This window comes from Macaca fascicularis, chromosome 12, assembly GCF_037993035.2.
Source record: "Macaca fascicularis isolate 582-1 chromosome 12, T2T-MFA8v1.1".
NCBI lineage: Eukaryota > Metazoa > Chordata > Mammalia > Primates > Cercopithecidae > Macaca > Macaca fascicularis.
In genome coordinates, this window is record NC_088386.1 from 61,797,802 (window position 1) to 61,821,322 (window position 23,521).

A 23,521-nucleotide genomic window follows, 5' to 3' on the forward strand; every position below is an offset into this window, starting at 1 on the left:
TATGGAGTAGGCATTGGATGATTATAGACATTTATTAGGCAAAGGATAGATTCATTAAATTATAGATTAGACAAATAAACTAAGTCTCAAGAAGGTAAGGTAATTTGCCCAAAGTCAGCCGTAGAGCTTGGATGATGTGGTACAGCTAAAATTTGAGTCGGGTTCTATCTCCAACTGCTGTACTCACAACCACTAGGCTACTATCAGGTGGATGTTCTCCATTGTCTGTGTGAGTCCCAAGGGCTTCATGAAGTTATAGTTTGGAAATCACTGAAATAAACTCAGAAGCTTGCAAAAATAAAGTTTAGTGCTAAGATAATCAATACTTACATTAACGGAATCCACTGCTGCATACATAATAATCGTCCATCCCTTAAATGTTGCCTTTAAGAATAATATTAATAGAATCTGAATGTTAAACTCATATTCTAAAATAGCCATAAACATAGTTTTGTCTGTTTAATGTTACCACAATTACTAAGCAATACTAGTAAGTTTTGCTGTATTCAACATGTCCATTTAATATAAAGATTTTTTTTTAAAAGGACATATTCCCAAGTAACATGCTAAATCTTAGTTCTAGTTAATTATTTCCAAATTGTTACATTTGCCTGTGAATTTTGCACATAACCTTTTATTTTTTAAAGGTGAAGGGAACTTTTATGAATAAGACAGGAAACATCTTTTCTTCATTTTTTTAAGGGTTCTCCACGCCTGTGGGAAGTTCCTCTCATCCCTTCATAGTGTGAAGCAGGAAGTCCAAAAATGTTCATTTTTGAAGCAATATTTGAATGGTACAAGATGGGAGTCCACATGACACCAAAGAGTCAATTATAAATTAATAACTCAAATGCAACAGAACCTATGCTTCTTATTCATGTAGGAACATGTTCTAGGAAAGACCAGCACTTTTTTTTTTTGAGACGGAGTCTCGCTCTGTAGCCCAGGCTGGAGTGCAGTGGCGCGATCTTGGCCCACTGCAACCTCCACCTTCCGGGTTCACGCGATTCTCCTGCCTCAGCTTCCCAAGTAGCTAGGATTACAGGAGCCTACCACCACACCCGGCTAATTTTTTGTATTTTTAGTAGAGATGGGGTTTCACTATGTTGGCCAGACTAGTCTCGAACTCCTGACCTCGTGATCTGCCCACCTTGGCCTCCCAAAGTGAAGAGATTACAGGCATGAGCCACCAAGCCTGGCCAAGACTGGCACTGTTTTAAAAACCATACAGTATTTTATCTTCAATTTATAATTAACAGACTATTTAAAGAATAACTTATATCCTTTGTCCAATATCTATCAAAATACCAAGCATTCACGAAAGGGGACACTTACAACTTGAAGCAGAGATAGGTAACCAAGTCCGACATTATCAAAGTTCACTTTCAGGTTTTTCCATCGCACATTTTGACTAACATTCATAAGGGCAAAACATTCAGAACGATTTGGAACTTGACTTGCAGGAAACCGTGACCCATCTGTAGTGTTAATACACTCATAGAACTTGCCAGCAAACAAATTTACTCCCATGATGCTGAATATCAGCCAGAATATAAGACAAACAAGTAGCACATTCATGATGGAAGGAATTGCTCCTATGAGTGCATTCACAACCACCTTGTATTCAAAAGAAAGAAAAGAATGATTAGGATTAGTAAGATGTTAAATAGGCAACATGAAAGAAATGCCATGCAGACATAAACAAATTAGAAAAGCCACCCTTAAATATCTAAGACACCAAACCAACCGACACGTTTATTAAATGCCTACTCTACACTCAGCAGTGTGCCAACCAAGACAAAATGAGACAGGAATTCTGTGATCACCAGGCTTACAAATTACATGACTATCACACAATAAAATTATTAGCAAACTATAAGACAAAATAACTAAGATAATGTAATAGCTTAAATAAATGTAAAATAAATAAAAATAATAAACCAAAACCTGTTATTGATAAGGTAAACTTGTAAAATCTGTACCCTCTGGAAAAAAAAGAAATTTATAAACATAAATGAAAAATATATATTTATATACATTTAAATGTTCATGATCCTATTATTACCAGCATTAAAGATTCCCCCATAGAGAAACTATTAGTGTTTATCAGGTGGAATTATGACTGGACATCATTTTAATTTAATTTTGTTATTTTATTTTCTTACTCTCTTTTTTTGAGACATTCTTCTCTACAAAAGGATTGAGTCTTTAAATGGTTTGAATCCTTTAGATTTGGCTGGTTCTACAAAATAAGAGCAATCTTCTTAAATTTATTATTATTACTCTAAATACTTTATATGTAAGCCTTTGACTAAATATAGATAGTGCTGACCTCAGTGAAGGCAAAAATTAGGAACAGTTTTTCTTTAATCCTTTCTTTATTTCGGCTTTTCAGCATTTGTACTGCTATTGATCACCAGTGTGTCTTGCCACTCCAGTTTTCCTCCAGGGCAATTACTGTAGCATTTAACACTCTCCAGATTTTCTCATTTACTTAATCCTTTAAAATCTACCTGTCTTCTCACACTTCAGCTCCCATTCACTTCAGAGTTCCCATTCAAGTACAAATGTGTTAAAGATTAACCTGTTAGGGAAGTAGCACTGGGATCCTTCTTTTCTGCAATGTATTAAGCAGGTTCTCAGGATGCTTTAAAATAGAGAAATACTAAGGATCTCTGACTACTAATCAGATCATCTAGGGAGAACGTTTGCAAACATTTTTATAAATATTTTTAGGCTTTGTGGGTTATATCTCCGTTGCAACTACTCAACTCTAGGATGGTAGTCATAGGTCACATATAAACAAACTGGTAAGGATGTGTTCCAAGAAAAAAACAGGCTGGGGTTTGTTGACCTTTGGTCCAGAGCAATGATTATTTGGAGTTCATGGACCTGTAGAGGTTCCCTGGGGGCATGAAATTACATAACAAACATTATGGTTGTGCTCTCTTTCTGGAAAGAAAATTCTTACTTTCATGAGATTTTCATAGTCCATGTGACCTCAAAAAAGATTAGGAGGAACAGGAATAGAGAATGAAGTTCAAAGTGGCCACCTCCTAGTAGAGTCTACTTTTTCATGCTCATTTCCTGCTGCCCTCCCTGCTACGTTTATCACCTAGGCACACTGATCTGTCTAGTCACTGACCACGTACACCTTGCACACTCTGTTCTGTGCTGCCCTACCATGTGGTATCTCTGCCTTGAATGCCTATCTGCCTATGATTTGGGGCTTACTCTTCAGTCATGAAATATCTGAAATGTCACCTCCTTGTGATGTCTTCCCAGACTTCCCCAGATAGCCACTCCCTCCTGTATATTCCTGTATCATTATGTGCCCTTGTCTGTCTCTCTTGTAACCATTGACTCTGCTCACTCTTTGGGGACTGGGGTCTATGTACCACTGTACTCTGTGTTTTTTATACCACAACACCTGACACATAGTTGGTATTTAAAATGTTTTTCAAAAAACATGAGTAATGTTGGAATCATGGGTCTCTGAGAAACACAGGCACATATTGGTCTGATGAGAAGCCAGTTGGGAAAGCTAAAGAGCCTAAGGACTCAAGCTAACTACAATATGCCTCAAATGTATTATTTCATTATTTCATTTATCCTTCAAAATAGCCCTGCAGCATGAAGAAATGTCTCTTTTTGCATGGTTAACAAATGTAACTAAATAGACATTTGTCCCTCAAAATATACTAAACTATTCTCCTGCATCCAATTCACCTGTAATACAGATAAAGAACAAAGTGCAAACAGAGTAAAATAATAGGCTGATTTAGTCACTGAAGGAAGTGATTTTGTAGGGGAAAGTTCTGGGTAGATTGTAGCATTCTATTAATGCTCAAAAAATTAAGTTAATGTCAATGAATTCTAATACCACCTTTCTGCACAAAATGAAACTTGTAATTTTCAACTTGTAGATAGAATATTTTTGAATTGTGCTTATGTACTTTTTATATAATCATGTTCTTTCTGACAAACTTGGAAGCCATTATACACTGGATACTTAAAATAGCAGAGATTGCAGTCATAATTAGGTTTGTAGGGGTAACAGTGAAGATTTGGTAGGCTGAAAGATCTCTAATGTTCACCCAAATTTCGTCCCCATCCTGGAGTTTCTGACTCAGTAGGTCTGGGGTGAGATCCAAGAATTTGCTTTTTTTTTTTTTTTTTTTGATACAGAGTCTCGCTCTGTTGTCCAGGCTGGACAGCAGTTGCATGATCTCAGTTCACTGCATCCTCCGCCTCCCAGGTTCAAGCAATTCTTCTGCCTCAGCCTCCGGAGTAGCTGGGACTACAGGTGAGCACCACCACGCCCGGGTAATTTTTTGTATCTTTAGTAGAGATGGGGTTTCACCATATTGGCCAGGCTGGTCTCGAACTCCTGACCTCATGATCCGCCCATCTTTTTAACAAGTTTGTAGATAATGCTAATAGCTGGTTAGTAAACCACACTTAAAATATCAGTAAGCTAGACTAATCTCCATGTTAAATTGCTCAGAGATGGTAAGGTAGGGAGGTAGTTAAGTAAACAAATAAGTAAAATACAATATAATGAGGATTTTAGGTGTCTGAACAGAGAGAGAATATGCAGTTTAGTCTGCTGGTGGACAGACAAGGCAACTTTAAATTGAGCCTTAAAGGACAGATAGGTGTTTGCTGTACAGACGGGTTAGGGTCGGGGCAGGGCAGGGGAAGCATTTCAGAACAGAGGCATAAAAAAGCAGGTATAAATCTAGGGAAGAAATTTTAGAAGAGTACCAACACATGAGGATATGGACTAATTATAGAAAATAAAGTTGTCCTTCATGTGTGTTAGAAAGTTGCTAGTTTAATACAATCCCTAAAGCTAGGTTATGGTAGTTGTTATTCATTATAACTTGTTTGTCTCTGCTAATTGAGTATCTTTTCAGGCACTCTGCAGCCTAAGTGCAAATCAAGTAAACTCTGTGACCTTTAGTTTTCTCAAATATAATTTAGTTATAATTCCACTTACTTTGTAATGTTATTTTAAAGGTGAAATTAAATGTGATGGCTGATGTGGTCTCACTTCCCTATCTTTTCTAATGCTCCTTACCCAGGTAGTTCCTTAAACAAATATTATTTGAACACCTGATATAAATAGGTCCTTGATTACTTATGTATGAGAGATGACGTTAGGACTAATAGTTTCCCCTTTCACTGGGACTTCCTAGCACAGGGAAGATTTCCATTTAACATGGAAAAAGTCACTCATTTGGATCATTCTATTGCTTGACAATATTAGATAAAGGCAGGATTACTGTGATTAACTTATTCCCTTGTTAAACAATATGTGCTGAAATACTGTGTGTGTGTGTATATATATATATGTAGTATGCATATATATACACTAATATGTACAGTAACTATGATATATACATATACTATATATGCATATTTTATATATAGTATTTCATATTTGGTATATATTAATATATACTAGTATATACTAATTAGTATTATACTATTTTAGTAATATACTGTTTAATTAATGCTATAATTAGCATTTATATATTAGTATGCATATATATGCCATTAGCATATATAATATGCATATATACTATTAGTATATGTAACATGCATATATGTACTATTAGTATATATGCATACTGTATATAGTATGTAAATACATACTATATATAGTATACATATGCATACTATTATATACATAATGTATACATATATGCATACATATATGTATATGTATGTACACTCACATACATAAACAGCTCACATATTTATGTAAATAGAAACCACTCATAATTTCTACACACCCATTGTTTTTATATTTTAAACCCCATTAAAAAAATAAGAATATTATAAAGTTTAGTATTTTCTTACCCTCATTCCTTCAAATCTAGATAAGGCTCTTAGAGGTCTTAAAGCTCTCAGTGTCCGAAGAGATTTAATGGGGCCAAGATCTGAGTAGCCAAGAGTGTTTGCCACTAAAGTAACCAAAGAAACCTATAAAAATAGCATTTTCATTAATTGTGTCAATAAAATGATGAAGCATAAAAGGAAAAAGTCAATTTTGAAACTCACTAAAAGCAACTCAACAGGAACAATAAGATTTTATATATAGAGTTGTACAGTCAATGCCTAAAAACAGGGTAAGGTGGATGTTTCTATAAGGAAATAGATTTAAAAGAAGGTTAACCAAAATAAGAAGAAATAATGTAAGCAAAGTAAGTTGTTTATTCTATTTGAGTAGAAATCATGCATATGCTTTTCACACTTTTGTAATCAATTGTTTTGTAATTGCTTATTAAATCTGAAGATTTCATTAGAACAATGGTCAACATTTTAATTATAAAACTCAGGTCAAAGTGAAGTGTGTGATTCTGAAGCTGAGCCCTAAAAGTGTGGTATTCACTCAACTAAATCGATGCCTTGGTATACATCTTATTAAAAAACATTTTGTAGACTCATGATTTTGAGTTGGGGCAAATTCTCAACAAGATTGCTTCTGCCCTACAATTTCTCAGGATTGGCACCAAAGATCTACCAAATAATTTTTCATGGGAGAAAAATCACAATTGTACTGAAGAGAGAATGAAAGTAGCTGATCTCCTTGGCTTCACAATCAATATAGATATAATAAGAACTTCATCATGTTAGATAGATCAGCCACAATTACCATAACCAGTATCCAAAAGAAATTTGAGTTCTTACCGTAAATTATCTTAAGAAAGAACATGAACAGCAATACAATCAATACACATTTTAGTTACAAAGCAATGAGCTCCTCAATGATCTTAGATCTGGATCTATAAATGCATTTACTCTCTGAATTAGTTCCATGGAAAATATTCATTTGCCTCACATCCTGTGTAGCAGGAGACGATGTCTAAGAAAAATGTCTGAAATGCAGTTCTTCATTACGAATTAAGTTAGTGACTGAGAGATTCAGGTTTTCAAGGGAAGAATAGGAACACATGAGAGCCAACTTTTTATATATTTATCTATTTCAGGAGTAGAAAAAGTCATTGTTCACAACAAGTTCATTGCTGTTACCATCAGAGACAGGTAAACTGATTTATGAAGCAGGAGGTGTTTTAAAGTACTCGTCCTCATGTGGTATTTCCAAATGTCTCACTAAATGTAATACTGCTTTAATTCCTTAAGCTATATATTTAACAGAATAAATTGCTCCTCATGCCACTCTTAAATTTGCCCAGTCATTCACATCCATTATTTTCCACTTAAGAACACTTGAAAATATGTATGCTCCCTCTTTAATCAGAAAAAAAACAAAATTTTAAAATGTTTTGCTGTGGTTTGAATGTTTGTCCCTTCTGAAACTCATGTTGAAACTTAATTCCCAATGTAACAGTATTAAGAGGCAGAGCCTTTAAAAGGTGATGAGATCATAAAGGCTCTGCCTTCATGAATGGAATATGGAGTAAGGGCTTAATGGGTTATCACGGGAGTGAGGTAGATATCACAAAAGTGGGTTTATTATAAAACCCAGTTTGGCTGTCAGTGAACATCCCTCGCCATGTGATGCCCTGCACTGCCTTAGGACTCTCCAGTGTCCCCACCAGCAAGAAAGTTCTCATTAGATGTGGACCCTCCACCTTAGACTTCCCAGCTTCCAGAGCTTTAAGAAATAAATTTCTTTAGTGAATACTTTACCCAGTCTCAGGTATTCAGTTACAGCAGTAAAAGGTAGACTAAGACATGTCTGCTATAATTGATACAGCCCCTAAAATACGGATAGGTCTGTTCTCCACGCCACTGTTAAGTGAGTTTTATGACATGGAATATATGTATATTATTAAGAAGACCACGGTATAGTTTGTAACTGAGAATATATATGCATATATATTCATATCTTTCTATAAACACATGTGTATATATACAAATATGTGCCTGCACTGCTGAACACTGTTTAATCAAGTAAGTTTCAAATAACCCAGAAGCCTGCAGAAATCAGACAAGTCCATTCTCTGAGTAGCAAATAATATAAGTAGTTCTGTAACCTGAATATACAACAGAATCATCTGTAGGACTTGTTACAACGATTTGCTGCATCCAACCCCAGAGTTTCTGATTCAGTAGGTCTTGGAGGAACTCACCCCTTATGAGTTCTCACCTACATGTGCCAACGTTTTCAGTTTTGAGACCATGCTTGGAGAACAACTGCTGTAGATAAGTTACTATACTTTTCAGGAAAAAAAAAGTCAGCCACTCCCCGAAATCTGCGTCCTGAAATTTGCATCTATATCAGCAAGAATATTGTGTGGAGCTTTACTCTCTGTACTTTGCATTATATTTGTTTGTTTCCAAAATATTAAATAATATTTCAAATTGGAGTTGTTTATCTCCCTGATTTCTGCACACATATCCCTGAACAGGATGTTATACTCATTGAGAATTATCACTTTAAATTTTCAAATATAAAACAATTTCCATTATTAAACAGCCATATCTCTTAATTTAAAATAAGTTCAATTTTACTTGTAAACCTTTATCTCTTACACTGAATGATGAAAGTGAGTATATTTGTGATAATATTTTAAAGATTTTAAAATATCTAAAATATTGTATAATTTTTTAAGAGAAAGACCCCATCATATTTACAGTTTAAGAGAAAAGGAAAACCTACATTCCTTCTATAATTTCTTCTTATTTGGGGCAGCCTTTCTTTAAAACTACTATATTACAAAAATATCCATTTTATCATTTTTCATTTTCTAGGCAATAACTAGATAACTTGATACATGAATGGTTAATTGAAAAAAAAACAAGAAATCATTACTATATCAAAAGTTAGAGTTCTCACAGAGGAAACCCAAGATAACACATATGAGGTGTAATATATAACTATGTTAAAAAATTTTTTCACATAACTTACATATTATAGAAAACAAGTTATTAAGAAAACGAAAGTTATTATTATTTTGAGATGGAGTCTCACCCTGTTGCCCAAGCTGGAGTGCAGTGGTGCGATCTTGGCTCACTGTAACCTCTGCCTAGTGGGTTCAAGCGATTCTCCTGCCTTATCCTCCTCAGTAGCTGGGATTACAGGCACCTGCCACCATGTCCGGCTACTTTTTTGTATTTTTTAGTAGTGACAGGGTTTCACCATTTTGGCCAGGCTGATCTCAAACTCCTGACCTCAGGTGATCCACCCGCCTCGGCCTCCCAAAGTGCTGGGATTACAGGCGTGAGCCACCGCGCCTGGCCAGAAGCCAAAAGTTTATGAAGCTTTAAATAACAGTTGAGAAACTGAACTTTTGAGTAAATATGACTAATTTGGGTAACATTCTGCAGTCAGATTTTACTATTTATGATCATGCTTACTTGTGATTTTCTAATCCACGTATGATGCTCTATGAATTCAACTTTTCTTAAAAGCTCAATAATGCAAACCCTTGGTTAAATTTTAAAGCACTTATTGGCATATAAAAACTTGCGTGTTGACCCCTAATTATGTCAGGCATTATATGTAAACAAATCTCTAAAAAGTGTGACTGATTATAGGATGTTTCTTCCCTAAACACAAAGGTTAGGTTTCTGAATATCTAGAAGAATTAGTAAAAGATAAAGAACATATCCTTCTGAGAAAAATAAGACTGGGAGATTGAGGTTATAAAATAATGTAAGAACGCCATTTTAAATAATACAAAATATGTCATATATATTATTAAATTATATTATTAAAATATAAAATAGAGTACATTCAATGAAATGATAACAATGGGTGTTGTACCATCAGTTTCTATTTGAGATTCCTTGATCTCACCGACTGTTTTAAGATTTATTCCCTATCTCAGTCAGAAGCCTGTAAAAATATTTGTGCTTTTTTTACAGGCTTATATGTAAACTAAAGAATTATTATGTATTTTCCATCATGCAAGTATTCATCAGTTCTTTTAATTTATTATGTAAAATTATTACATTAATAATAATGCTTACTCCACTGCCCCACTGCCATTCTGGAGATGAAGGGCAAGTTGCATATTTGAGATAGAGACAATTGTGTCTCGTTTTGGTTTTTCCTATAATTGGGTCTGAGATAGATTTTTTTTTTTTTTTTTTTTTGAGACGGAGTCTTGCTCTGTCGCCCAGGCTGGAGTGCAGTGGCCGGATCTCAGCTCACTGCAAGCTCCGCCTCCCGGGTTCACGCCATTCTCCTGCCTCAGCCTCCCGAGTAGCTGGGACTACAGGCGCCCGTCACCTCGCCCGGCTAGTTTTTTTTTTTTTTGTATTTTTTTAGTAGAGATGGGGTTTCACCATGTTAGCCAGAATGGTCTCGATCTCCTGACCTTGTGATCCACCCGTCTCGGCCTCCCAAAGTGCTGGGATTACAGGCTTGAGCCACCGCACCCGGCCCTGAGATAGATATTTTAAAATTTCATGCCTTCGCCCTCCCCAAATACGAAGTTAACTTTAAAAAATACAAAGTTTAACTTTACTTAAATTAGAAAAATTTTAGCTCACATATCAGCCAACTCGATATACCCCTCATCCTCTCTTATCTTCCAATTTTATATTGTGAATAGTCATCATTTCCTCTCTTTAATCTGTGTCTCTGCCCTTTTCTCTTATCACCTCCTACTTCTAAATTTTGTTTTATTCTTAACAGGAATGACATTCAAATCATATATATATATATTTTTTAAATCACATCTCCTTTGCAGAAAACATAAAAAACTCAATTATAAATGTTAGCATGTCACAGAAATAATTTATATTTGTTGAATGATTTCTGTTCTAATATGCCTCACAGATATATTTCCACTGGCTGTGCTAATATTTCTAAAAGAATAAACCTATAACCTGAAAGTATATGAAGCTTAACAAAATTAAAATATAATAATATACAACACTGGTGAAGGTTTTTTCACAACACTCAGTAAGAATAAATCTTTTAAAATGTACTCAAAAGTACCTACGTCAACAATTAGGAAATCCAGCCAACACCAGGCATTGGTGAAGTATGTTTTATAACCATATGCTATCCACTTTAGAAGCATTTCCAGAATGAAGATGTAAGTGAAGATCTTGTCTGCATACTCCAGGATAATCTTAATGGTCTTTTTCCTTTCAATATATATATCTTCAAAAGCCTGTGGAAATAATATTCAAGTTTCAGTCATGCACAACTTAAGCTTTATGATTCATACAAAACCAGGAAAAATACAATTCTAATGCTAAGAACACTGAAACATAATATTGACATGGGCCAGCTGACATTTTTTCGGGTTTACAGTTACCACATAACACTTAGTTCTAGCCTTCTCACCAGTGCTGCTGCTGGTCATCAGAGGTCAAGAGAAAGTGCAAAAGAATGAAATTACTTGTAATCCACAAAAAGACTCATGATCTCTGACACCTGATCATTTCCACCTCCATCTGATTCCTCCTCTTTCTCCATTAAAATTGGATAAGTCCTAACAATTTAAGACATGATCCCATAATCAGCCCCTGTTATAAACTTTTCACAACCTACACTCCCCTTTTTCCCCACCAGTAGGATGTGGAGCCTCTCTTAGTTCTCAAATGCTTGTGCATCCCAGTGCCTAGCACCATGTTAATAACAGCAGCACGAAAGGAAAGGTTTGCTAAACGAATGACTGCAGTAGCTTAATAGGCCTATAGAACACAGAGCGTGCTTTTTCCTTTGACAGTCTATCCATGTATTATCCTTCAAAGCTTCAGCTCTGAAAATCACTGTTCGATTCTCTCCATGAATGCGGTACTTCCTATGCTTTCCAAGAAATTTTAGTAAGTGACACACAACAATATTATGTGACATTAGGTGAGCTCTATCTGATTTAGGGCTTACGCTTTACTGTTACTAATTTTGGTTATCACTCATTTACTTCTACTTTGTGTATGCTCTTCTTTCTGAGGAGCCACATCACAATGAAAAGATAGGGTGACTTTGACTTTGGACTTCAGCCACATGTCCCTTGACAAAGAATTTGAATGGACTTAAAAATTGGGCTCATTGTTGCAGTGAGTCAGGATCATGCCACTGTACTCCAGCCTAGGGGACAGAGTGAGACTCCATCTCAAAAAAAAAAAAAGGGCTCATTGAGACACTGAAAATGATTGCTGATCTCAACAGGTCTAAAGTGTTAGAATTTTCTCTTTCTGATTGAAACACCATTAACCCTGTTGGATAAAATGAAAGTCAAAGACCTGTATCCTTCGTGAATAATATTATATTTATTGACTGTCTATACTAACGAACTTGTGCCATTCAGATTCTTCTTATTCTAAGTTCCGCTATCAATACTCTAAAATTATCCTTAGCAGTTTTGGGAAACTGTTGGTATCAATATTGAAGAAAAGAGACAAGTTGGGGCAGAAAGACTGAACAGACCTACTAAGATGCAAAAAGAAGGTCCCAGCAGTTGGCAGAGGTTCTGAAATTCAATGGAATTGAAGTGCAGAGGGAGGCTTCTATCCCTCAGGATTTTCCTCCCTGCCACTCCACCCCCAAGTTCTGGAGGAATCAGGCAAGCCATCTAAACAGAAACTATGGCAATGACTCAGTCCTTTAAATACAAAGACAAGGAAGGGGCTTAGTCACAAGGAAAAAGAAGCCTGTTTCTAGAACTGGTGTACAGGGTCAGAGCAGAGTCACAGGAAGTCTTGATAATGAGAACCTCTGTCTGAGTGGTCCCAGAGCAGGAATTAGAATTCAGCCCACAGGGGTTCTAGCTTCCAGAATGAATTTTGTGGATGTAGGAGCGAGGAGGCAAGAATGACCTTATGTGAGCGCTATCTGATTTAGGACTTACACTTTACTGTTACTAAATTCAGTTACCACTCATTTATTTCTATTTTGTGTGTACTCTTCTTTCTGAGGAGCCATGACACAGTGAAAAGATATGGTGACTTTGACTTTAGACATCAATTCAGTGATAGCTCTGTCATTTGCTGGCTTTGGGACATTAAGCAACTTTTAAAACTGTACCCAGCTTTATCATTGGTAAAATAAGCAAAATACCATAATCTTGCAGGGTTGTTTGAAAATTAAATGAGAACATTTAAAAGAAGGTTCTGAAACACAATAAATATAAACTAAGTGAGAGTTATTACTTCTTTTTAACTTTTATTTTATGTTTGAGGGTACATGAGAAGGTTTGTTACATAGGTAAACACGTGTCATGGGGGTTTGCTATACTTTTAAAAAATCTAGTTTAATTGGCAACCTCTCTAAGTACAAATACCAGCTTCTTGAAATATCTTTCCCTTTTCTTCCTCATACAATTTACTTAAAATAAAGTTTTGAGAATGCACTCCCCAAATGTTGTCCTCTGTTTTAGACATTTTGAACAAGGAATTACTCCAAACTGTTCTTTAATTTTTTTTTTTTTTTTTTTTTTGTAATCTCCTCTCTGAAATTCTCAGTCACATATGTGAGTCAGCATGGGATAAACTTCCTTAGTTATTAGGAATACATTGTATGGTAGACACTATCAAGATTTCTACTTGGACAACTCCAGATAAGGACAATAGAGCTTTTCTGATCACATTTTCTGTTTCTGAGAGTTGAGACTTGTTAGGAGAGGAAAGCCACAGTGGGTCCCTGCAGGTTGTTGGGGAGTGTGCCAAGAAAGCCAGACACTGCCTGCTCCGTACCTGGGACATTCCTCAGGGTTGTGCTTGCAGTGAGCAACCTTGAGACATGAGGTAGGGTCTCTGGGACAAAGGGCAGGGTTACTTATGTTGCTTGGTATAAAAAGATGTGTTCCCTAAGCTCAGTGTTCCTCAGCTGTAACATCAATCCACTATATGTGTACACACTCATTCAGGCTCATATAACGCCCTCATGAGACTTGGGTAAAGGGGGAACCAACAGAAATATGTTGAAACTCATGCTACTTTCCATGCATAAGTAATAAAGTCCTTTATCTCTGACCCAAGCACCTCATATCTTCTGCCAGCATCCATGAAACAGTAACAGGTCAACCTATTAGCCTCTAAGTACAGTAAAATCAAATTCCAAATTCATGAAGACTGTCTTTGTGGCAAGTTACAAAGTTCTTGAGTATTCTATTTTTAGTATAATGAAACTTCCAGTGGTATATCTAGCTGGGTCTGGGCTCCTAAAGGCTTCTAATGGCTCATGTCTGTCCGCGCCAGCAGGAAAAATGACAATTAAGATAAAGGTTCAGGAAGCTTGTAATTCTACCAGATCTCTTTCAACTCCCATGGAAGCTGCTTGTATGTGTACAAAAATGAGAAACTTGTCCTACTTTTTATCCTAAAACTACCATCTGTTTTCCCTTTTTATAACTCACAAGATGCTTCACAAGCTGACCCTGCTTATCTTTCTCATAGTATCTCTGGCCACCTGTACTTATTCTTCTTCCCACCACACTTGCTACAGTTCAGCAACTTTTAATTTCCTGAATGTCTGATGCTGTTTTGTGCCTCCTCACCATTGTATACTTGTTCCCCTCAGCCTGCCTTGCCTAACTAGAAAATTCCTATTCGTCTCTCTAGACCCTGAAAAGCACCATTTACGTTTCTGAAATTGCAAGCAGATGATTGTTCTCCTTGCTACAGAACTTTATCACATATACACTTTGCTTACAAACACATGCAAGTTCTACATTTACTCATTTGTATTCTTCTCTTCTCCATTGCTCTTAGATCCTTAAGAATAAATACTACCTGGATCTCATTTATCTTTGCATTGTGAAAGTTGATCATACAAATTGGGTCATTCTTGACATACTTAACCAACAGTCAACTAAGAGTCAAGAAGGCAGGAGGAAAAGCTCTCAGGGAACAAAACATTACTCCAAGAATTGTAATTCTCGGCAACACTGACTGTTGAAACTGCTTGTTGTAACTTGAAATTAGTTTTATCTATAGCTTCTGAGGAAACCTGCTACACTCTAGGACTAATTTTGCCCACCACTGTTGCTTGCCAATTGGAGCTTACCAGCTCCCCAAATCCTTACTAGGGCCAATGAAGTTTCTCAAAGAGCAATACATAACATTTTCCCTTTTCAATAAAACCTCTAACCTTCTCTCTTTGTTCTACAGATAAAGTGCTTTCAGTTTATGCCAGAGACTCTCTCCCTGTTTTGCAAACTGATATTGCCAGTAAAACTCTCTTTTCTATGATAGCCATCTGGGTGGTCCTTTGGACAACAGCATTCTGGGCAGCAAGGATAATGCCTGGCATGTAGGAGTGTTCAGTAACTATTTACTGAGCCCAAGTAAAATTTTTTCATTGGCACTAATCATAGGGATTAATTCTAGGTAAAACAACTTGCCATGATATTTTTATCTTTTAGTTCATTTTAAAGAATATCAACTTAATCAATATGTTGACTTAGGTGTCAGATCATTTACCAGGGCACCACTGCTAAGCAGGATCATGAGGACAATGAAGCTTTCAAACCAACTGTGTTCAACAATCTTGTAGCAGGTTTTCCTGATGTTCCACCAGATTTTTCCTTTCCCTGACTCTATGTTAACTTGGCAGCAAGAGAACCTCCGTACACAACCTGACAAGAAAGACATGCATGTTAAATCTTGATATTTAGAATAAATAAAATTTTTAATACACGATTTAATGCAAAGTGTTCTCTGTGATACTCCCTCAACCAAATAATTTCAACACCTATACTTCCAGTTGCAGATATATTTAATTTGAATGCTGCCTTCCTTCATCTTCTAACTTTCCATGATGTTTTCTTAATACTTGTTAGTTAGTTTTAGCTTACTATGTATTTGTGTCTTCTGTAATCCCCAGTTTCTCTTCAGTCTCCTCCACAGGCTTTAAACCACTTTCATTTGATGTGTGAATGAATGAATGAACTAAAATCCGAAGATGAAATGAATTTTACGGTCTTCTTTTCTGCCAGATAAATTTTTCTAGTCTATGATACTTCAATTCCTCTATGATAAAAACCCTCTGAAATACACCTTTCTAAACAATATTGAGAAAATTAGTGTAAAGTCCTGAAATTAGGTTCAAAAGAAAGTCATCTTGATTAGAAGATCCAGATGAAATTGTTTCCAGTATTCTAAGTTAAAAACAAATCTGGCTTTAAAATTTCATGTACAAAATATACCGCTACAAAAATTTGAAAATTGTACTTAAAAATGGTTAGGTTTATTCATTCATTAACTCATTCATTTGTCCATCAAACCCTTGTTACATATCTTCTATGTATTCACTTCTGTACATGATTTCCTTTCCTCAGGGAATTTATGTTAAGTTTTGGTTAGGTAGATAAACACAGAAATAAATGAATATAACTAGATACGGCAACTAAAGTGACAGATAGGGTTCATTTTGATAGCATGGAAGAAGTCAATCTAACCTGGCTTATTTCTTGAGAAAGAGAGATCAGTAGAGGCTTCCTAGAAGAGATGGAGCCTGGGTTGAACCAAAATATCAGTAAAAAAGAGTTTGGGTGGAATGCCAGGCCAAGAGGGCAGCAAAAATTGTTATGCATAGAAATTTAAACCAGTTTAGAACGGTGATGCAAGCAGAACGTACACAAGAGGCAAGGGTGAGAGATGAGTTTAGAGAAATTGGTCAGACTATGGAAAGCATTGGCCTTTACCTTAAGGAGTTTGGTTTATATCCTATACAGGTTGAGGAGTAAGTAAAGGGTTATAAGCAGGGAACAAGATATACAGATTGCAATGTAAATAGATGCCTCCATGGTACATGGAGGATAAGTTGGATGAGGTGAATAGAGAGGAGTAGGGGTAAAGAAAGTTCCATACCCAGAAAAACTTTCGGATTCCGGTCCGGTATCCCTGTCAGGAGGGGAAGATCAGGGCAACGCTAGTTAGGAACTAGAGCTGTAACAGATTCGGGACATATTTGGCATATAAAACCAGCAGGATTTGGTGATTGATTGGATATTGGATGTAAGAGAAAGGAAGGAGCCCAGGACTACCACGTGGATGTCAGCAGTGAATTGAAAACCACAGGAGCAGGAGCTGACTTGGCAGGTAATGATTTTGAGAGGCCTGTGAAATGTTTAAATACAGATATCCTATAGATTTTTAAAATGGGGGTGGGAACCTGAAACAGGGGAAAAGCCTGTCTAGAAAGGAATACTTAGTAATAATTAGCATACATGTATCTGTTGAAGTCAGAACAGTTTTTGAGGTCATACAAAAAGAGTATTTAGGGTGAGGAGGAAAAAGGGCCAATTCCAAAACATTCCGAAACAACAAAATTAAGGGAGAGAATTCAGTGGTGTGCTGAAAGCAGCCCATACCAATTCTCATTGTTAAACTGTCAGAAATTCCTGTTAGTCTGTTATTAAAAGCAGCCATTATTAAATATTTGACTATATAAACTTAGAATTCTATAACTTACTTTAAAGAAATGTAATAAATACTAAAACATATCACTTCCTAGTTATTTTCCTGTATTTTACTATTATTTATGCTCTTTGGGCAATATATGTCTATTCTGTCTGAGCGGCAGAAGTATGGCATACTGTGGGGCTATCACGCATCTCTTCTTTCTGGACGGTGGTCTATTCTCTCTGGATTATTCTCTCTTGACAGTAGTAATATGCTTTACTGCTGGATTACTGTGCAACTTTTCTTTCTGGATGCTGGTCTATTCTATCTGGCCTATTGTATCTGGATGGTGGGAGTATGTCACATTGTTTAACTACTGTGAATCTCTTCTTAACTCTGCATTTAGCAACTTCACATCAGTAGTTTGAAATTGGTGATGGTGGGAATCTTTACACTATAAAAATCTCCAAGCACTACAAATGAGAACTTCTTGATTTTCTAGAGTAGAATTAAGAAGATGATGGAGAAAATGCTAATAAACCAGATAAACAGTCAAGGTGTATTGTGTTTGTAGCCATTACACTGAATAGCACAAAAATTTTTTTAAAAATCCTTTCATTATTGAAATTCTGTTTTCTGATTTGCAAATAATTGCTTACATCACTGATAAATGAGTATCTGACATATAGCTTCTTCATTTCATTTTTACTTCACTGACTAACATAAATACCAGGCAATCTTCATATTAAAACTATACTTGTTTATTAGCTGCAAAAATAGGTTGCCTATACATGCAAAAGTTTGGCAAGATTCAAAAAAAGCATTTTTTAATAAACAATTTGATATACAGAATGTTCAATAAAAAGTTGTAATATTTTATTATTTGTAAATTGTGTGTCATATATCCTTAATATCAGTAAAATTTATAACAAATGATATAAGTATGCATATTTTATTTTCTTTGGAGAACCAGTTTATAAAAATATTTACCTATACATCACTAGGACAGGTAGAGGAGAAAACTTTGAAGTAGATGAAATGAGAGATGAACAAGAAGAACCAAGTGGATGCAGTAAAAGAGAAACTAAAGAGTAAAACGTTTTACAAGCAGTGATAAACAGAGCTATGAACGTAGGAGGCCCAGAAAGAGAATGATTGAAAAATTGAAAAATTAAATTTAAATCAATTTAAAGTTTATTAAAGCAACTAGAATTACTCTGAAGAAAAGAGCGACTCTTTAAAAACTAACTACAATGAATTCCTCCTCATAAAATTTTAGACGAAAAACCTCATTTTAGATTAAGGCAGGAGGTGGGAAAGTAATAATGGGCAGCACTTTTTCGATACCTGTTTCAGAAGTTTGAAATTTAGATATTTCTAAAAAATTGATTTCCTTTTCTGCAAAACAGTATAGTTCATTAACAAGTATTGAGCCTTTCAAGGAACAACTTCAGATAATCATAAGATGTATGTTCTAAAACAACAAAACTAGAATCCTTTTGACAAGATGCACCTGGTAGATAATGTTTTGTAATGGATCTTTTCATGTTTCTGAAGTCTAATTAGTGCATTGATCCAGTTGATATGAGGTTATTTTCTAGCACTTTAATTTCCAGCTCTATAGAAATACAGCAAACAAGGTGTTTCCCTCTCCCCCTACAATGTCTCTGGTGTTTTTGTTATCATGCATATTTTATGTGTTCCTGTTCTTTCTCTCTGGAAGTTTCTAAGTTCCCAGAAGGCTCAAACTGAGTCTCTAATGCTTGCTGTCTGTGCTTACGGTACTCATCGTTGTCCTCTACTTGGCTTAATAGGTCATTTATAGTCGATTTTTAAAAGACTTGATTCCCCAAAGAGAGTTATATAATCTTCTAAGCAGTTAGCCATAATTTGAAAGGTCTCATCTCTGTGAATTCTATACTTTACATAAAGATTGGATGAAAAAGAAAAAAAAAAGGTGATGGAAAATCTACACATAGCTTCATTTATACAATGCTAATTACAGTGAACATGATCTCAGATCTGAAATTATTTATCATCCTGTACTTAAATAATTATCTAAATGCATTTAGTTAAGAGAGAACATTCAATTAAATGATATAAAAACAGAGTAAAAGGGTAGGGTCAAAAATTAACTCTAAGTTAATCTTTTTCTGGGCAAATAAAAATACGAGAGTGAAAACATGAGATGAATTTTTTAATATTAACTTAGTGCTCTAGAGTTTGTCTTAAACTTAAAAACAATGAGCACATACAAGAAAGAATCTATCTTTCTCAGGTACAACTTATTGGATAAGAAAGTTATCCCTTTGGTTAAGAAGATTTTACTCTCTGGGATTTACTTTTGTCCATCTTAAAGTTGAAGGGAAACATTGTTCTTATGATTGAGGAAATAAAAACACTAAAAATCCTAATTAGAAAAGTTAGTAAACTTTCAATCTGAAATGAAGTTTCATAAATATTGCCCTCAGGGTTTATCACACCTCAGAGAGTTTCTTTCTCTTATTTTGAGGCAAGAGTGATGGAGTGCCTGTCTGGTTTTCGTGCAAAGGTATATCCCAAGAGATTTCCAACCAAGCTGGTTAGCAATGCTATCACACCTTCTCTTTAAAAGGACTATTAATTAAATGTAAACATAACAGGGAATCTCTCATACATTTTAATGGGTCCCAGTGAGTAAATGCTATTTCTTTTGGGTGGTTTCACTAATGTGCTCTCATGGTGCATTACATAAAGTCTATGCTGAGTTTCATCATGTTAAACCAATGCTCTCAAAAAAAAAAAAAAAAAAAGAAAAAGAAAAGAAAAAAGAAACCATTGACCATTTCAAAGACAGACTATTCATTAAAAACTATAACAGCATGATCAATATAATTAATGTAAACATTGATTATGAAAACAAGCTTTCTTCACCATTTCTTAATGTCTAAAATAACCAAAACAATATTTGTTAACATTATCTTTCCAAAGAAAGAAAAAATAAGTCACAAAGGAGTTGGTTATTGTGTTACTAAAGTTAGAATTAATGATTAGTCATTTTATAGGAAGTGGGTGAATACAAAACATTTTGAAAGGAAGGTGATTTGGCTCCTCCTACCAAGTTAACAGAAAAGTACATTATTGTTATTATCATCATTATTTTTTGAGATGGAGTCTCACTTGTTTGCCAGGCTGGAGTGCAGTGGCACGATCTCAGCTCACTGCAACCTCCGCCTCCTGGGTTCAAGCGATTCTCCTGCCTCAGCCTCTTGAGTAGCTGGGACTACAGGTGCTCACCACCAGGCCCAGCTAATTTTTGTATTTTTAGTAGAGATGGAGTTTCACCATGTTGGCCAGGATGGTCTTGATCTCTTGACCTTGTGAAAAAGGTTATTTTTCTCTAATCCTGATTATGTAATTTACTAATTTGATAATCTAAAAGCAGCACAATATAAAACCACATAGACCCAAAGAGTCATGCCATATTCATAATTATATAGATTGCCAAGTCATGTAGAACCAAGGATAGTAAAGAACAGGGCAAGATAGAAGGAGTCTGAAGTCTTGAAATACAAAGTAAAAGACATGGAACTAAGGAACAACCTGGCCTAAGAGGGAGGAGAAAAGGTGAATAAGAGGAACTAGATGCAATCAATGAAATACATTAGCAAAGTGATAGTTATGAAGCTGAAATGAATCAACAAATGTGAGACAATGAACAACAAAATCATTTTAACATTTGTCTTCAGTAAAAACATGCTACTCGGATTTAATTGTTTCTCATACTTTCTTTAATTTTTTCTATTACTTTTCAGGTAACAGAGATCTCTGGAGGTGAAACATTGCTCTGAATTGGTATTGATTCTAGTTCAGCTCTTGTAGACCAATTACCAACTTGTAAGTAAACATGTTCATGATTCTTCATTCTGACAAGCCCATACTTCTCAGTCTTCATGTGGAAACTATGCATTTCTAGTTTTTGAGCACCCCATGTTCAATCCATCAACAAATTGCTTCAGCTCTAACTTCAAAATATACTCAGAATGTCCCACCCTCACTATACAAAACTCTACCATACTAGTCTAAGCTCCCATCACCTCTCACCTGGATTTATGCAGAAACTCCAAGAAATCTCCCAGCTTCTGCCATTGCTATTCACCCTTCCACTCTTAAGATTGCACATTGTGAGATTTTAAAATCACATCCTTATAATGTTCTTGAAATGTCTTATAATCTGGCCTCTACTACATCTTTGATCTATACTTTTTTAAAATAACATCATTTGTTTTGTTTGTTTGTTTGTTTGTTTGTTGGAGACAGAGTCTTCCTCTGTCATCCAGGCTGGAGTGCAGTGGCACAATCTTGGCTCACTGCAACCTCTGCCTCCTGGATTTAAGTGATTCTCGTGCCTCAGCCTTCCAAGTAGCAGGGATTATAGGCATGTACCACCATGATCAACTAATTTTTTTTTCATTTTCAGTAAAAATGGAGTTTCGCTATGTTGGCCAGGCTGGTCTTGAACTCCTGGCCTCAAGTGATCGCCCACCTCGGCCTCCCAAAGTACTGGAATTATAGGTGTGAGCCACTTCACCTAGCCTCTGACCTTAACTTTTAATACTCTTCTCATTTCTCATTATTCTCCATCTATATTGGCCCCTTGGTTTTTCCCAAATGTTTTGCATATCCTCACCTCGGGGCATGTGACTTCATTACTCTGCCTAAAATACTTTTCTTCCATATATTTGCATGCCCCCCTTCAATTTTCTTTATGTCACAGAAGAAACATCACCTTTATAGGTAGGCTTTCTCTGATCAATCATTCATTCATAGCATATTTATGTGCCAGTAAGTTCTTCCCCCTCACTCTTGGTATTCCTCTTTTCCATATACCTTCTCCATAGCACTTTTCACCTGTCTGACCTGCTACATCTTGATATGTTTGTTCAGCAAGGGGCATTGTTTTGTTCACAGCTCTGTCTCCCTCCAGTGCCTGGAACTGGACCTGGCACACAGGTATTTAATAATTATTTGTTTACGGGAATAAGAATGATTATGTGAATACATGGTTGAAAGGCTAAACAAATTGGCTGCTTCATTGAATTTATTAGGCTACAGATCCAGAGACTGTATGAAGTCTCTACTGGAGCACATAAAAGGGATGTGACTCAGAGACCAGTACTCCCTCAGTAAATTTCAATGGTCCAAGCCCAGGTTCATCGGAAAATGTGTTTCCATAATATTTCTTCTACACTGGCCTCAATTTGGAAGCAATGAACATTCTCAAAGTAATCACAAAAGTATTTTCATTGATGTTTATAGGATTTAAAAAACTTTATATCTTAGTATAACAGTACCTACAGTCTGAAATAGCACAGTGTTAATACTTTCTGTAAGACTTTAAGTTTTTTGAAGTTGTTTTTTGGTTTGAAACTTTAATTTGATTGATAAACCCAACTTCTTTCTAGTTATCCTAGAATTTTAAGTGATGATCATTCATAAAATGAATAGGGAAAATCTTGGTAGCATCAGTACAAATTTAAGTCTATATGCTGCTAATAAATTTCTTGAGGAACAGGCCATACGTGTTGATGAAATTCTTAAATCCCTATAACATGAACACTTTTAAAGGAAACTCTGCATTTCCTTATAGCACTAATTTCAGCAAGCGCAAAATGTATATTGACTGGATGTCATACACCTTTGCTCCTTACATAAAATGATATTTGGTGTGCATTTAAAGAAAAACCATGCACTCGTTGTAGTTTGCTGATGTCTTTATTTTCCAATCATTTTGCTTCACGTGTGAGTGTTATAAGAGACTAGTTGAGAAAATCTTGGAGACTGAAAGCAAGTCGATGATTTTTCAAAAAATACTAATGCAGAGGGTAAGCCCATGACTAAATAAGTCATTAGCATCTGTGCTATCATAGCTTCTTTATAAGATTGTTAACAGAATCCTTGAAGAACAAGAAAAGTAGAAGAAGGAAGATAGACACTGTGCTAGTAAGTTTATAATCATTATCTTATTTGATCCTCTTAGCATCGCTGTGATGTGGATGCTGATATCCCCATTTTACAGATGAGATATCTGAAGAACAAGATTTTAAATTGTGTACTAGTTCTCACAGGCAGATAATAAGTAGGCAAATTAGAATGTATGTTTATCAGGCTCCAAAGTTTGAACTTTGTGTTATTGTATTACATTACAGCCCTATGCTGGGCTTGTATTTTTACCTAGATGATACAATACTTGTTCAGACAA

The 23,521-nt window shown here is 35.6% G+C and overlaps 1 protein-coding gene and 1 long non-coding RNA gene across 3 annotated transcripts in view; one reads left to right on the forward strand and one right to left on the reverse strand.

Annotated features, from left to right (window-relative positions):
- LOC102123400 (uncharacterized) overlaps positions 1–23,242 on the forward strand; it is a 107,413-nt gene extending 84,171 nt beyond the window's left edge. The window contains exon 4 of the long non-coding RNA XR_006691050.3: positions 21,075–23,242. This is a non-coding gene — a long non-coding RNA (uncharacterized lncRNA). The remainder of the gene's footprint in view (positions 1–21,074) is intronic.
- The window catches only part of SCN9A (sodium voltage-gated channel alpha subunit 9), a 180,466-nt gene that overhangs the window by 24,067 nt on the left and 132,878 nt on the right, over positions 1–23,521 (reverse strand). For both annotated transcript variants that reach the window (XM_005573366.5, XM_005573368.5), the window contains 5 exons: positions 15,358–15,512; positions 10,929–11,102; positions 5,869–5,991; positions 1,336–1,617; positions 331–384 (listed from right to left, as the gene is read on the reverse strand). In XM_005573366.5, the coding sequence (XP_005573423.3) occupies positions 331–384; positions 1,336–1,617; positions 5,869–5,991; positions 10,929–11,102; positions 15,358–15,512 (788 nt within the window). The remainder of the gene's footprint in view (positions 1–330; positions 385–1,335; positions 1,618–5,868; positions 5,992–10,928; positions 11,103–15,357; positions 15,513–23,521) is intronic.